Source organism: Bos taurus, chromosome 15 (assembly GCF_002263795.3).
Source record: "Bos taurus isolate L1 Dominette 01449 registration number 42190680 breed Hereford chromosome 15, ARS-UCD2.0, whole genome shotgun sequence".
Lineage (NCBI taxonomy): Eukaryota > Metazoa > Chordata > Mammalia > Artiodactyla > Bovidae > Bos > Bos taurus.
Window position 1 is genome coordinate 74,342,230 of NC_037342.1, and position 15,345 is coordinate 74,357,574.

At 46.1% G+C, this 15,345-nt stretch overlaps 1 protein-coding gene across 4 annotated transcripts in view; it reads left to right on the plus strand.

Annotated features, from left to right (window-relative positions):
• The window catches only part of EXT2 (exostosin glycosyltransferase 2), a 149,143-nt gene extending 138,419 nt beyond the window's left edge, over positions 1 to 10,724 (plus strand). For 3 of the 4 annotated variants that reach the window (NM_177496.4, XM_005216407.5, XM_010812797.4), the window contains 3 exon segments: positions 1,671 to 1,799; positions 3,477 to 3,559; positions 10,038 to 10,724. In NM_177496.4, the coding sequence (NP_803462.2) occupies positions 1,671 to 1,799; positions 3,477 to 3,559; positions 10,038 to 10,176 (351 nt within the window). In that variant the 3' untranslated portion in view covers positions 10,177 to 10,724. 4 annotated transcript variants of the gene reach the window in all.
• The last annotated feature ends 4,621 nt before the right edge of the window (positions 10,725 to 15,345 follow it).

The following is a 15,345-nucleotide window of genomic DNA, read 5'->3' on the forward strand; positions in this document are numbered from 1 at the left end:
ACTTTTTGGCCAACATAGTATTATTATTTAGGTGTTTTTTCCAATTTGTCTTTTTTATTTATTGATTCACACATACAGTCATAAATATTCTCATTAGCTTTTTTGCATGTATTATGAGTTTTTTCCTTATGTCATTAACATTTCTTTATAAACAACCTCTACTTAACATAATTGCTAATATACCATTATATTAATATTCCATAGATCATATACAGCTGTTTCTCTGTTATTGGATATTTCAGTTCAGTTCAGTCGCTCAGTTGTGTCTGACTCTTTGTGACTCCATGAATCACAGCATGCCAGGCCTCCCTGTCCATCACCAACTCCCAGATATTTAGGTTATATCTAATTTTTTTTTGCTAGATAATGCTTTGTATCAAATCCTTAAATAATGATCAGTATCCATTTTCATAACTGCCTATACTTATGATCTTTATGATAGATTCCTAGAAGAATTATAAACATTTTGGGGAGGCTTTGTTGTATATATTTGTAGGTTCTCAGTATCGTTTGTGCCAGTTTACATTCTCACCATACTCTTTCTTGCATGAAATACATTTTTTAAAAAAATCAAACTTAGCTATTTTGCTAAGTGAAAATTGATTTTATTGATTTCACTTTGATCACGTGGGGTTTGCGATTCCTTTTGTGTATTTAGCCTTTTGTATTCCTTCTGAGAATTGTTGCTTTATGTTTTTGACTCTTTTTTATTAAAGGGAGAGATTGAAGGGTATACATTGGGCTTTAGAATATTATGTTTGGTGGTGGAGTGCTCCCTGGGAGTGTGTGGCTTAATTGAACAGTAATGTTCAGTTGTCAGCAGTGGCATAAGGAATTGATGTCAGGAGAAAGATGGGTTCAGCCCAGTGCAGTTAAGTTGACTTCACTGTCAGTTGTCAGCAGTGGCATAAGGAATTGATGTCAGGAGAAAGATGGGTTCAGCCCAGTGCAGTTAAGTTGACTTCACTGTATTTATATCGGCTGCGTGTTGTGATCTCAGCACTGCTGCCCTCATATTTTTCAGGGCTCTCGATCCAGAAATGAGTTTTTTTTCCTTAGCAAAGCATAAATAAATATATAAGGTTTATAATTCTTGGGGCTATGATAGACTGATAAATGCCTTTTTGGCAGATGTATTTCTGTATTATACCACAAATTTCTGTATTATTTCATACATGTAGGTTATGGTAGTTTTGGAATTGCCTCATTTTTGTTGTACTTTAACAAAGAACATGTCTGCAATGTCAGTCCACCATCAATATATCTCTGTTGCTATCTGCAGTCCATGGGAAGAAGATAAAAAACGGCGGAGCACTGTGACTCAGAGGGAAGGATTCAGTAAAGCTCAGTATGTAGTGTGTCTCTGAACTATGTTTATTAAACACATCTGTTAATCAGTCCAAAGGGCCTGCATCTTACAGGGACTTCATACTGTACCGTATGTTCCTCTGCTTACAATAGGTGATTTTTTAAAGAATGACAGTGTTAAAGACAGTTGGTCACCTGACCAAAAGCATTCTAATACTTCCCTTGGCCTTTGTATTGATCCAACATTGTGACTCATCTTATGAGGGAAAGCTTGTCCCCCTGTCATGGCTCAGTTGCTCTTTGTGTATCAGCCATAGGGAACTGCTATTTGAATATGTCTCCTCTTTTGTCTCACCTGGCAGTATTTTAATTACCTGTATACCTACAAGATGCCTGGGGACATCAAGAACTGGGTGGATGCTCATATGAACTGTGAAGACATTGCCATGAATTTCCTGGTGGCTAACGTCACAGGGAAAGCTGTCATCAAGGTAGGAGGCATCTATGGCCAGCTCTGGGGCACATCTTGGGCACCTTTCTGAGTCTCCAAAGTGTTCATAGCTATAAATGAAACTTGGAATAGATGAACTTTCAGCTGCCTTTTAGCTTTAATATTCTATGATGGATATTTCACATTGTGAAATTGAAGCTCAACGTATTTTCTTTTGTTATATAAAATTGCTTTAGTTATAGTTTTTTAAGTACCAGGATCAGAAAGTAAGTCTATAATGGTTAATCTACAAATTGTGTTTGTTTCAAAAATGTAATTTTATTCTCAACACTGATTTGGAATCTAGTTCTTGTAAAGAATGCAATTATGTCTTTCTTAAGGTAGCTGATTTTTTTAAAATAAATGTTGAAAAGATAGTATACTTTGTCCAATTATACTGGTAGTTGTCCTAAACACTGTTTTAAGACAGTGATTATCAATTTTTAAAAGAACCTTTCCCATAGCATATTAAAAGCAGAGAGTATGTAAAGATCATGTGGGGATCTTTGTTTCTATAATAGATGTCTATTCCTAAAATGTAGGTCTTGCCCAAATCAGGGCCCTATAAATGTAGAAAAAGTATACTTCTTTATATCAGTGGAGTCATCTTGACCTTTTTTTCTTTCTGGATTAGATTCCACATGTAAAAATGGCCAATGCTTCTAGGCCAGAATCCTATACTGGAAGCTTATATTGGAAACGTGGTATGACATTCCAGAATGATTGCTCATGCTATTAATATTAATCGATGAGAGAAGCCAGATTAAAGCAGTGACTGAGAACAGAGGAAAAGTCACTGTCCAGACTTGATCCAGTCTTTACACTATCCCTCGGCTCTCTAAATAGCTCAGTGAACAGCTCACTGCAGGGACAATTAAAGAATGTAAATTGCAAGACGAGTTTTAAAAGAACTCCTCTTATCTCCAAATTCATTTTTTGACATTCTTCAAGACATTCTTTAGCTGTGCCTTTACTCTGGACAGTAATTCCTCGAGTCTGTATACTTCTTAGCCGAGTCTCAGCTTAGCCGGGTCTTAGCTTTCTTCCCCACCCACCCTCTACTGTTTACTTATCTTCGCTGGGTTACGATAGCAGCCTTCCCTGAGTTTGCTAGAAAAATATTCGAAGTTTGAGGTGTGGGGAAGGTGGTGGGGAGAGTCAGAGAAAAGGATTCAGAGGGCAAAGGACCCCTGGATTTTTTTCCTGACTTAAAGGGGTTGCAAAATAACCTGACATCTTCAAGAGCATGGTGCCGCCCGTAGCTTTTGCCATTAGCTGGAAGGAGAAAGAGCGCCTGTTGGAACTAAGGTTACGGTGAAAGTTATGGGAAGCTGTATTTCATCGCCCTTATGGCTGCAAGAACAAATGGTGTTTATACAAGGACCTTGGCAGTGAGAAAACAGTCATTAAACAGGAATTAAGGAGCTTGTCATCACCACTTCTTTCCAGTTACAGAAGGCAAAAGCCCTCCAAGCCTCTTTTATTGGGCCCTTGTGAGTTCTGCCTTGGCCGAGCCAGACAGAATTGAACGGAGGAGCGGTGAGGGGTGTGTGTGTGCGCGTGGAGAGGGAGCAGGCATCTCAGCTTACAGAACAGAAGCATGCAGAGTGGCATCACAAGCATGGTTTTATTGTCCTTAGCACTGACCGCCGGGTATATTTTTGTGCTCCTCTGGCAGGTAACACCACGAAAGAAATTCAAGTGTCCTGAATGCACAGCCATTGATGGGCTTTCGCTCGACCAGACGCACATGGTGGAGAGGTGAGTGGGCCTCTAGACAAAAGTCTGCCCTGGCCTCTGATCCCCATTTCCTGCTTTGGGCCTGTTTATGGGACTTTGTTGCAGATATAAGGACAGCAGCTGGTAGCCATAGTCACCTCCTTTTGCACATGGGAATTGGGTTAGTTCAAGCCCAGGTCACCCAAAGAATTAATTTGGAATGCTATTCACTCAATATGTAATGGCTGGAAGGGTCTTAAAAATATAGCTGGCCTTAAGCTCCAGAAGCCAGATTCTCCATGTGGACTAAGCAGTTAACCATCCACAGTCACTCAACTGGAAGTGAGCTAATTCCAAGGAAATCCTGGGTTGTTTTTCAGGGTAGTATCTCTGTGTTACAGTAAAAGTTCGATTAGAGAGAATTATTAAACCAAACCCACCAGAGGCCAGATTACCTTTGTGGACACACTAAAACACCTACCAAGAACAGAATTGAAAGCACAGCTCTTTACATTTCAGAGAGCGAAGCAGGGCCGCTCTGAAATACCTGCTTTATATTGATTCGGTCACTTAGCCAATGAGCACCCATTTCTGTGGATGTAATACAGGGCCTTGTAGGTGAGCATGAAGGAAGTGGGAGATGTCTGTCTGCCCTCAAGACCGTCTCACTTGTGTCCCAAAGGCCCCAAGCTTCAAATCTCCTGAATCAAACCTAATTCTTCCAAAAGGCAGCCTCTTACATAAGACAGCGAGCTCTGGCAACCAATGGCATTTTTGTCAAGGGACCAGAATGCATTCAGAGAATGTTGTGATAGCTGTCAGAGTGAGATATCTAGTTCGGGTCTCCCTGGGTCTCATGCGTCTGCGTGCAGCACTCATTTCTGAACCCTACCAGCTGCATCAGGGTCCTTCAAGCCTGGAGGACGTTGTACAGGGGGCTGTTTCAGTTGGCCTGGACCCTTCTATAATGCTTTACTCCTTCTTACGCATTCTCTCTAAATAATCTCTTTCATATGTAAATATCTTACCCAAATGACTTGACTTTTACCAACTGTCAATATGAAATTATAGACATTATCGATATTATTATATATCACAATATATATTATATATATTATCACAATATATATATAATTATATATCACAATAATATTGATACAATTATCGGTATTATTGTGACTTTGAAATATCTGTCACTGGTATCAAGTAATCACCTAGTCAAGGACAGTGACATTCCTGACACAGCTCATTTGGAAGAGACCCCAATTATAGTTCTGTGGCTGCTGCTGCTAAGTCGCTTCAGTTGTGTCCGACTCTATGCAACCCCATAGACAGCAGCCCACCAGGCTCCCCCGTCCCTGGGATTCTCCAGGCAAGAACACTGGAGTGGGTTGCCATTTCCTCCTCCAATGCGTGAAAGTGAAGTCGCTCAGTCGTGTCCGACTCTTCGCGACCCCATGGACTGCAGCCTACCAGGCTTCTCTGTCCATGGGATTTTCCAGGCAAGAGTGCTGGAGTGGGGTGCCATGTTAGAGCACATGAAATTGTTACTTAAACCTACCCCCATTCTGTGTTGAGAATTTCATAGCATTAAGCAATTAGTTTGATTGGGCTGAGTTACATGGTGGGGTTTTATGGTCTAAGAAGAATTGTATTTAGAAAATTTCACCCAATACTGGCCTTAAAGTTCATGCTAAAGCTGAAAAACTGAGATAACAAATGCAATGAGAAAGATTTAAGTTAGGTATAATTATTATTTAACACTGAAGTAAGTAACTAAGGGAAGTGTGGAAGCTTCCTCTCGGGAAAAGGGTTTTGAAAATAGACTAGGCACTGCCCAGATGTTGGTAGGCTTGATTTTATCAGATTTTTATAATTAACAACAGTAGATAACACACATGTGTATGTGTGTATCGAACCTAATCCGAAGCTATATGTGATAAGTCAAAGGAAGGCTCAGAATGTTGTAACTGGTCAGAGGAAAGAAAAGTGACTTCTTACTAGGTTAGTCATTATGAATGATTTTGTAAGAGGTGGCACTTGAAGTGAGCCTTCCAAGATTGCTAGGATTCCAGCTCCAGGCAGGAAGAGGAGATCCTCGGCAGGGGAAACCGGATGGTCCAAGGTGCATTTGGCAAGCAGTCAAGATAGCCAGTTTTGTTAGAGCAGAACATCCTGGCCTGTCAGTGCCAAAGGGCTTTTTTCTCTAGGTAAGCCGTGGAAGGTTTTTGAATAGGGAAGTAGTTTGATTAGAGTATTGTTTTAAGATTGATTTGGAAGGAGTACATAGAATGAAATAAGGGTGAGATTGAAGAAAGAAGAACAGTTAGAAGGCTTGAACTAAGTTGAGTGTGGAGAGGAAGGGTTGAAGTAAATTACACGGTTTTTTCCTTTTTTCTCCCAAAGGAGACTGTGCTAGCATTTGATGTCCAGCTGAATGGTGTGGGGAGGTCTTGGAGGAGTTGACTGAGATAGGAAGAATGGTAGTACCTTTAACGGTGGAAATAATATGATTAGGAGGGATGCTAAGTAGGGGAGGGGAGGACATGGATGTTGTAGCTTTCACAGTGTAATTAATGAGGCCAGGAGATTTTAATGGTGTGTCAAGTTGGAGAGCAATAAGGCAGGTGCGTTTGCGCTCTTACCCTCTGTATATGCAGATATAGATATAGAGCAAGCAGTTGGAAATATAGAACGAGGACTTAAGAAAAAGATTAAAACAAAGATGGAGATTTGGAAGGCATCCGTCCAGAGATGACAACTGATTGAAGAAAAGCTATGGGTAGAATCTTGAGAAATTCAGACAGTTAGGAGACAGAGTAATTGAAAAGAGAGAAGCAGGCACTAGAGAGAGGCCAGGAGAGAACCAGGGTCTCCAGTGCCAGCAGCATTGGAGACTTTGGAAAAAGTAATGCGTAGGGTGAGGGGCTGAAGGGCGGTAGCGTGGGAGCTGACAGTGAGGACGCAGGGTCAGTGACAGCAGGCTCCCCTTTGGAGAAATGCGATGGAGAACAGAAGGAAATCGGTCTTGAATTAATTGGAAACTGCGAGCAAAACTATTTGGATTAAGGTTAAATGACTGAATTATTAAATAAGACACTTAGGTTGGGTGGGAGGGGGGTATGATTTAAGCCCTACTGGATAGGCCAAGAGATGGAGTTACAACTGCAGAATTGTTCACTTGTTTCGAAATAGTTCCCTTTGCGGAATCTGCATTTTTGCACAAAACGGTGAGAAGAGTTAACCGCTCTGTACGTTCTGATCTTGTGTTGAGTTGTGTGCTTCAGTAAGCTTATTTATTCTTATGTTTGGGGTCTGGGATCAGAAATCTCAGCTGTGGAGGAGAGTACTTTAACTGCCCTTCCTCCATTTCCAGGTCCTGCTATTAGTTAATTTAAGAAAAAGAAGATTTTGTAACTTCTTTTTGCCCAGTAGCTTTACCCACGTCGAGACAATATGGCAGACAAACAATGCCGATTTAAGAAACAAACGTTGTATTTTGATTCAGGTCAGTCTTTGTTCAAATTATGAATTAGCCATTTATTAGCTGTCTGACTTAAGGAAATTGACTTACCTTATCCTGAACTTCCAATCATTTCATCTCTGAAAATAGATATATTAACTGTCATATTACTGTATCCATTCAGGAATTCAACAAATATTTATTGAGCATTTTTGTATCAGTGCTAGGAAAGTCTGTACCCTGGGGCCTGGCAAGGTTAGTTCACTTCCCAGTTTCCCCAGCACTGACCCTCAAGCTCCTTGTTACTTTAGGTAATAGTATGAGTTTGAAAGGAAAACAGAAAGCCATTAGTCTTTTCTCCCCAGCCCTTGCAGCACTTCAGAGATAGACATTGGCTGTTCTTAGCCTATCTGTTGGTTAGAAAACCAAGCTAGGGGAACAGTTACTGACATAGTAGCTGGACCCCCAAGAGAACAACTCAGGTAGACCCACCAGCAACCAGCCTGACTCATAATCTACCCTAACTTGTTCCCCACCCCAGGTCCCCTGCATGAAATGACGGTAGGAGACACTGTCGGTACCTGGCAGTCGAGGACTTGTACCATTCAGCATGGCAGTCGCTTCTCCAGGGTGGGCTGCGTGGAGAGAAAGGAGGACTCAGTAGCCTGGGTCAGCCAGGGGCAGCTGTCAGCAAGCCGAGCTGGCCTGAGCCCCAGCGGCCTCTCGCCTGTGGCCCGGCCCGGCCGGCCGGTCTAGTTACAGAGGAGATGTTGTCCTCGGTGCTCCCCAGGAGCCCGTAGAGCCACCAGCCCCTGCCAGGAGCCGTGAGTCTTCTTTCATCCATCCTCGCTGGCACCCTATGCTGGACACGGCTGGGCTTTGCTGGCCGGAGTCCACAAGCAGAATCACTGGAAACTACAAGAATCTGTCCGTGTTTATAGGCAGAACAACTGTCAAAAGTGAGACCTTGGGGAGATTTGACTTAGTCTGCTGCTGTCTTGACCCCGTAATTTAAGGTGAGAAGAGCTGTTGGCCAGTGCTTGCTTCCTATCATTTTATTAAAACCTCTCTCAGTCTTTTCCCCAGTCTCCTGTCATTTTGGAACCTGAGACTGCGACCTCCTGGGTCTCGAAAGACTGCCAACAGGAGGGGAGCTCAGTGATCTGTGGGCCATTGTAGAATGTGATAGAAAGACCCAGGCCTCTCTTAGCAACGCAAGCCTGGGTTTGAACCCAGCTCCACCACCTTCCGGCTCAGGGTCCTTGGGAAAGTCCCTTAGCCTCTCTCAGCCCAAATCTCTCAAATCACACAAACCTTCGGGCTTATGGAGGGGGATACTTAAAGGAATCACTGGGTCGTGGATGTAAATTAGCTGGCACTTAATAGGAAATGGCAACCCATTCCAGTACTCTTGCCTGGAGAATTCCAAGTTCAGAGGAGCCAGAAGCCTGAAGGGCTACAGTCCATGGGATTGCAAAGAGTCGGATACGACTGTGCGACCAGCTTTCACTTTTTCAGTAGGTGCTTAACAGTTGTTAATTTCCAGCTTCTCTCTTTGGACCCTAGAATAATGATAATAAATAAATGTGTCTCCTCTCATAGTGAAGACTTCAGCCTCAGCAACCAGAGTGCCTGGATTTGGCTCTGCTCTTTCCGGTTATTTGGCTTTGGTCCTGTCTCTGAGTCTCCCTGTGGTGTGCCTCTGTCTCCCCAGTATGCCGTGGGAAGGATAGGAGGCCTGCCTCGTGAGCTTGTTGTGAGGGGAGACGTGAGTGACTAGTGCACGCCAAGCACTTTTAACACAGCCCGGAACATAGCGTAAATGGTAGGTGCCGCTGCTCTGTGGCTGTGGGCACAGTGATGTTATTAGCTGGAAGAGCTCACAGTGAGATGGTAACACCTTCTGAGCAGCAGAATAAGTGCAAGAAAAGAATTGACAATAACTGGCTTCTTTATTAATTGGTTTCTTGCTGAAGCTCAAAGGACTCAAATAAAAGCTGTGGACTGAAATAGCTTGAAGCAAGGCTTACAGTCTTTCCGAGGACAGAAGAGCCTTGCAGTCTGTGTCTTGAAATTCGGCCCTTCCCCGGGAACCGGTTCTCAGGTGCCATGGGCCTGACTGAGGAGAGAGAATACTGACCTCGCTGAAATCCATCCTTGAGGTCCCCTTAACTTCAAAAGCGGTCTTTGCGGGCTCGTTTTCCCCCTTTGGTCTGATGCCGAAATGTCCTCATCACCCGCTGTCACACTCAGTTGGCCTGATTGACCAGAGCCCTTTCCTGCCCGTGTGTCTGAGCCGCTCCCCTCTGAGGGGGCTGCTCACGAGGTGGGGGTGAGGGGCTGCACCCTCCCCTCACCCTGCGGTGCTAAGTTGCTTGTTGCTGTTGATTCTAACACGAGAACAGCTACAATTATGAAAGCTGTCCAGTGTGAACTTCAGCTCTCACAGAGGAGCTTATGGAAGTGGACTGATAATTCCCAGAGATTGCCACTCACAGCCCTCGATAGATGTTGGTTGAATGCCTGAAGTGTTTGAAATTGAGGTTCACGGCCCCCGTTGTCTCCTCTGCCTTCCATCGCCCCACATGTAAGAGCCTTCCTTCTCCCTTTTAAGCTCAAGCGAGCTGAAGCCAAGATCCAACCCTTTGCCTCCTCCCTTTGCCTTCTCTTCAGCTGGCAGGGATGGGGTTAAGGCTTGTTGGCAACTAATCCACCTAGGTTAGAGGCCTGCTTGTAAGGAGCTGGAGGAATGACTGGAATTTGAGGGGGAGGGGAACGATACTCTGACCTCTGCAGGCCCATGGCCTTCGAACAGCTCAAACAGCATCCCTGGTTCCCTTTCTCCCTCTGAACTAATAGAGTACCCCCGATCACTTTGTTCCTCCACAGCCTCCCAGCCGTGGGAAGAACCCGGGAGCATGCTGGGGAACCTTGCGTTTCTCTGGCCAGTGTTGAATACGATATATTTTTGCTCTCAGCTCTCAGCCTCTTGAACGTTTTCTTTGTTCCCCACCCCTGTCCCTCTCATCTGCCCCACTGCCCTCCCCAATTCCCCAGGTCCGAGTGCATCAACAAGTTTGCTTCCGTCTTTGGGACAATGCCTCTTAAGGTGGTGGAGCACCGAGCCGACCCTGTCCTATACAAGGACGACTTCCCTGAGAAACTGAAGAGCTTCCCCAACATCGGCAGCTTATGAAGCAGGCCGCTGGTGGAGGTCTCAACACGAATGCCGGACAGAGGAAGAGAACTCGGCCCCCCAGCCCTCTGACCCCCGGATTTCAGAGTGGAAGACTGGCACCTCCTCGCCTGAAGAGCAGAGGCCCCAGGAGGACATCTGAGCACCTCTGGCATCCTCTGATGCTCTCAATGGGTTTTCTGAAAACTCTAGGTGGAAGCCTGTGGCAGGCTCCAGGGGAAGGCCAGATCAGGCTTTCTTTGTCTCCAGCTCCAGTACAGTGATCTGAGAGGAACTGTCCCTGGCTCTAAGACTGCTGAGAAGCCTCCAGCAGATCTGTGATATCATGGAAGAGCTACCGGACTCACTTTTTGTTATTTCACATCAGTGGGTTCTTCAGAGGAAGAGCCACACCCAGAATTTGGTGCACGATCCAAGCATCTTAGTGGCGTTTGATGCCTTGGGAGCACCAGCTGCTGAGTTGGGACCCGTAAATTCCATGAAACTCTGGTTTGGCTTTTGGATATGATTAAACTTATTTTTTATTCCGTTTCATACTACATCTTAAATATTGACTGTGGAACTTTGTGCGTATGTAACTTGCATCTTCTGACCTCAACTCCAGCCTCCTTCCCAGGTCTGGGAAGACAGTCGGCCGGGAGGCGTGTCTGGTGCCATGTGTATCCAGCAGAGAAGAACCTCCAACTACAAATATTCTTAGCGTCCCCAGACCTACAAAGGAGTCTCTGTGCTTGCTGATTAGATCTAGATATCCTTGGGGGAAAGCAGAGGGCCTCTCACAGCCATACGCTGAGTCGCTCTGCTGGTACCACATTGTAAAATTGAGCGAGTTGTGACCCTCGTCCCAAGGGGATGCCAAAATTTCCCTCATTCTTTTGGTATAAACCTAACGTTAGCCAGGGAGGCTCTGGCTAATGTTAAATGCTGCTATAACAACTGCTTTGCAATAGTTGCCGGTATATTTAAATCGTTACATTTCAGCATTTAGTAATACTGCACATGTGTGAATTATACCTCTTTAAGCTCAGTTGATGAACAAATCTACTCTGGCAAATGTTAGATGTTAAGGATTCGAAACAGATTTATCTGACTCTAATATTAAGATTAGCCACAGTTTGGGCTTTAGCCATAACATATGTCCCCAGAACACAAAATACATAACAATTTGCTTGGAATATGGATATAATTACTGAAACTTAGTTGTGTGCCCGGTCCAAGTCACTAAACCACCACTCATTGTTCTGTTGAGTGACACGGAGGTGAGCTGGTCTCATGCTGGTGTTTTCAGACTTGCAGTTTTAAAAGAATCACTTCAAATGTGTTCCCATGGACTTTGAGAGGCCAAAGAAAATTTTCAGAAGTAGCACAATTGAAAGTGGAAATCTTGAGTCTGATCTTTCATATTTAGGCCTGGTGGGATGGCAGGCTGTTCTTGGCAGAAGGGATAAGATAACATCTCCAGGTCATTCATTTTGCAGTTGCAGACACTGGAGCAGTGATTTATTCATGTGTTGCTGCTGTGAACACTGGTGCTTAATCAATACTTTTGATTTGAATAATTATATCCTAGCCAGCAGGGGAGATGGGAAGGCATTTTGGCCTCATAGTACTGGGGGTGATACGGTAGAAACCAAGAGAAAGGGGTTTTCTCTTGTCACCCAGATACCAGTAGCTGACACGGCGAGTAGGAACCTCTGATCTTTCCAGGGGTTCCCTTGCTTGTTCTCCAAGGTTTGGGGCAAGTGGAAGGGGAGGAGGACCTCACAGTTAAATTCTAGCTAAAATCTAAGAACTGTGCTGACATTGTCTACTGTGTGACGTGCGTTGACGCACACCCTCGGCATGTATTAGTAGCGCTCTGCTCCTTTCAGATGACCAGCTGCACTGCATTAGTGGCTGCTTTCTAAGCCACCTCCCCCTCTCAAAAGGGCCACCTTTCCTCCTCCTCCTTCCTGCCCTCCTTCTCTCCCTCTCTATTATTCCTTTGATTCTGGAAGAGAAATGCTTCAGTAGCAGGTCATTGGGGGCCCAAGGGGACAGAGCCAGTGGACCTTTATCACCTTCTCAGAAGACATTGGTCTTCTAAGGGCATTAAAACTCCATTTCGAGTACCTAACTACCCCCAGAAATATTGGGGGTTAGATTTTGCACCATAGTGTACAATTTTCTTTTATTATTATTATAGAATAAATATTACATCCTAGGCACTGAAAGCAAACCTCAAAGCTTCTGTCCTAGGGAAAGAGAGAGGGTACAGGTCACAGGGAAAAATTCAGGACAGGAGTATAGCAAGTGCTCTGATTCATGGGTTCAGAGGGGACTAGGAGCTCCACCCTGTCCTGTGTGGGTGTATTTCTGAGCTGCTCACCAGCAAGCCTCACTCATAAGCTTGGGCCAGGATCATCTGCCCTTGGGATGCCATAGGTTCTGGTTTCAGAAGCGGAACAATAATGCTAATTAAAATGTCATATTCTGGCCTACAACAGACAACAGCTGGTTTTAGATTAAGAAATCTTTTTTAAGGAATTGCATCGTACTGGCCTGCACCGACGATGAACCTGAGCTGGCCCTGGCCTTGCCACACATGTATGTACTAAGTCGCTAGCCTTTGCCCTCAGGGACCTAACTGGGATGGGCCGGGCTGCGTGGAATGCCAGTGTTGACTGGTGCGTGCTCAGTTGTGTCCGACTCCATGACCCCATGGACTGTGGCTCACTAGGCTCCTCTGTCCGTGGGATTATCCAGTGGGTTGCCATTTCCTTCTCCAAATGCCAAGGTTGGAAACCCTTTTTTGCTAGTTAAGTTTAGGTAGCTATACATATTCTTATCTGATGTATTTTAGCAAGGCTCACACATGTTTAGGCAAAACCCTCCTTTTCTGGGAAAATTAAGGAGGAAAATATCCACTTTTGTCCTCAGACTCTCTGGTTCCTTCCTGCAAGTGATGCTATCCTGTCTCTTCTTACTCGGCATCGTGAAGGTCAGAACTCTGGCTTCTCTGCTGAACCTTCTATGCTTCCAGCTTGTGGGTTTTAGGAGTTTCTCTGCTGCCTCTGGAGAGAGTGGCCATCATCCTGGCCTGTGCTGACCAGGACCGGGAGCTGGAAGAGGCCACCAGCCTCTGTGCTCTCACTTGCCAAAGGGTGGCTGGTAGCTCTGTGATCCGGCTTCCTCCTGGGACAGTCCCTGAGGATCCTTGCCACTGAAGGGCCGCAGGCTCCTGGCCACGAATTCTCAAGGTGTGATTGCTGGACTCAAGTCCAAGACCCCTTGGTGGTAGAATTAAGAAGTCAATGAAGCAGAGTCCGGGTCAGGAAGTGGTTCACTCCTGGGGGGACTCTTCCTGACTCTACAGTCACAGAACCCGGCCAAGAGGGTGGAGGTCTCGAAGGTTCCCCATTGTCTAGCTTCCCTGAGCCTGGTGGGTTTCCTCTGCTCTCCCAGTGGCGGCTCCGGGGTAAGCTGTTTTCTCCAGTTCTGTTGGTCATCTTCTGCTGCAGCAGCTGAAGCCGCAGTACGCCATTCCCCGAGGAGCCCTGGCTCGGGGAGGCAGAGGCAGAAAACACCCAAGTGGCCCCACGCCACTTCCTGAGGAGCCATCCTGGTGGAAGTGCCAACCGGATTGGCAGGCAGCGGCCGTCGAGGGAGGCTCTGGAAGAGACTTGAGCTTTCCACTGAGGGCCCGGAGGCGTGTGAACCCTGGAGGCTGGCTGCTCACCTCACCCCAGAGCTCTGTCCCAAGCCCCAGGGCTCCTGTGCTAGGCCAGTGTTTGCTTCTAAATGAAACGGGGGCAGCTTTTGGCCCCACTCTGCCAGCCAGGCCCGGTGAGATGATCTGAACCGGTTTCACTGAGCTGCTCCTGACAGGACAGTGAGGCAGGCCAGATTCTGCTCTCACTTGTGAGGTTTTCCTCTCTCCTAAGCTAAGGGGTTCCCTGGTGGCTCAGTGGTAAAGAATCCACCTGCAGTGAAGGAGGTCCAGGTTCAATCCTTGGGTCAGGAAGATCCCCTGGAGAAGGGAATTCCAACCCACTCCAGTATTCTTGCCTGGAGAATTGCATGGACAGAGGAGCCTGGCGAGCTACAGTCCGTGGGGTCGCAGAGTCGGACATGACTTAGCAACTAAACAACAGTGACATCATCCTAAACGAAGCTCACAGCCTCTCTCCCACCTCCATTAAATAGACTGTCAGGGCTCCCCAGCCTCAGGCTTTGTGATGTCCAGCCTCTCTCCCACCTCCGTTAAATAGACTGTCAGGGCTCCCCAGCCTCAGGCTTTGTGATGTCCAGGTTCTCTCCCACCTCCATTAAATAGACTGTCAGGCCTCCCCAGCCTCAGGCTTTGTGATGTCCAGGTTCTCTCCCACCTCCATTAAATAGACTGTCGGAGCTCCCCAGCCTCAGACTTTGTGATGTCCAGGTTCCCTCCCACCTCCATTAAATAGACTCTCAGGCCTCCCCAGCCTCAGGCTTTGTGATGTCCAGGTTCTCTCCCACCTCCATTAAATAGACTGTCGGAGCTCCCCAGCCTCAGACTTTGTGATGTCCAGGTTCCCTCCCACTTCCATTAAATAGACTCTCAGGCCTCCCCAGCCTCAGGCTTTGTGATGTCCAGGTTCCCTGGGACAGGGTGTGGGCTGTCTAGGCAACATTGTGCTACAGCTTTTTCATGTCCAGCTCACCACTGCTTCCAACACAAGGCAGGTGACGGGGCAGCTTGCCCCCTCTCCCAGCTTTGCAGGCATCTTTCCTTTTCAAGAAATTGTTGAGTCACCCACCTCTGTGTCTGGCATCTCAAATTTAACAGCCTTTGTAGGGTAGAGTTTTTTCCTTTCTTCTGCTCCCAACTGGTTGGGCCCATGGTTACACTTCTTTGCAGCCTCCCTGAAGGGCAGAGCTGTCAGGCGGAGACGAGGAAAGGGAAGGATGTCTGGGTGCCACTCGAGAGGTACTAGGCAGCTATGTCTGATAAGAGGTTTTCCCAGCAAAGCACCTGCTCACCCACAGCATCTTGGGAGCTGCCTGTGGAGACAGCTGCCAACGGAGCTGGGACTGGAATCTGCGTGTCTTGGACCCAAGCCTCCAGCCACTCCATCCACCCTTCAGAGCCTTCCCTTCACAGAGTATCAATGTGAGCTCTTATTTATAGCTGCCAACTTCTATCATTAA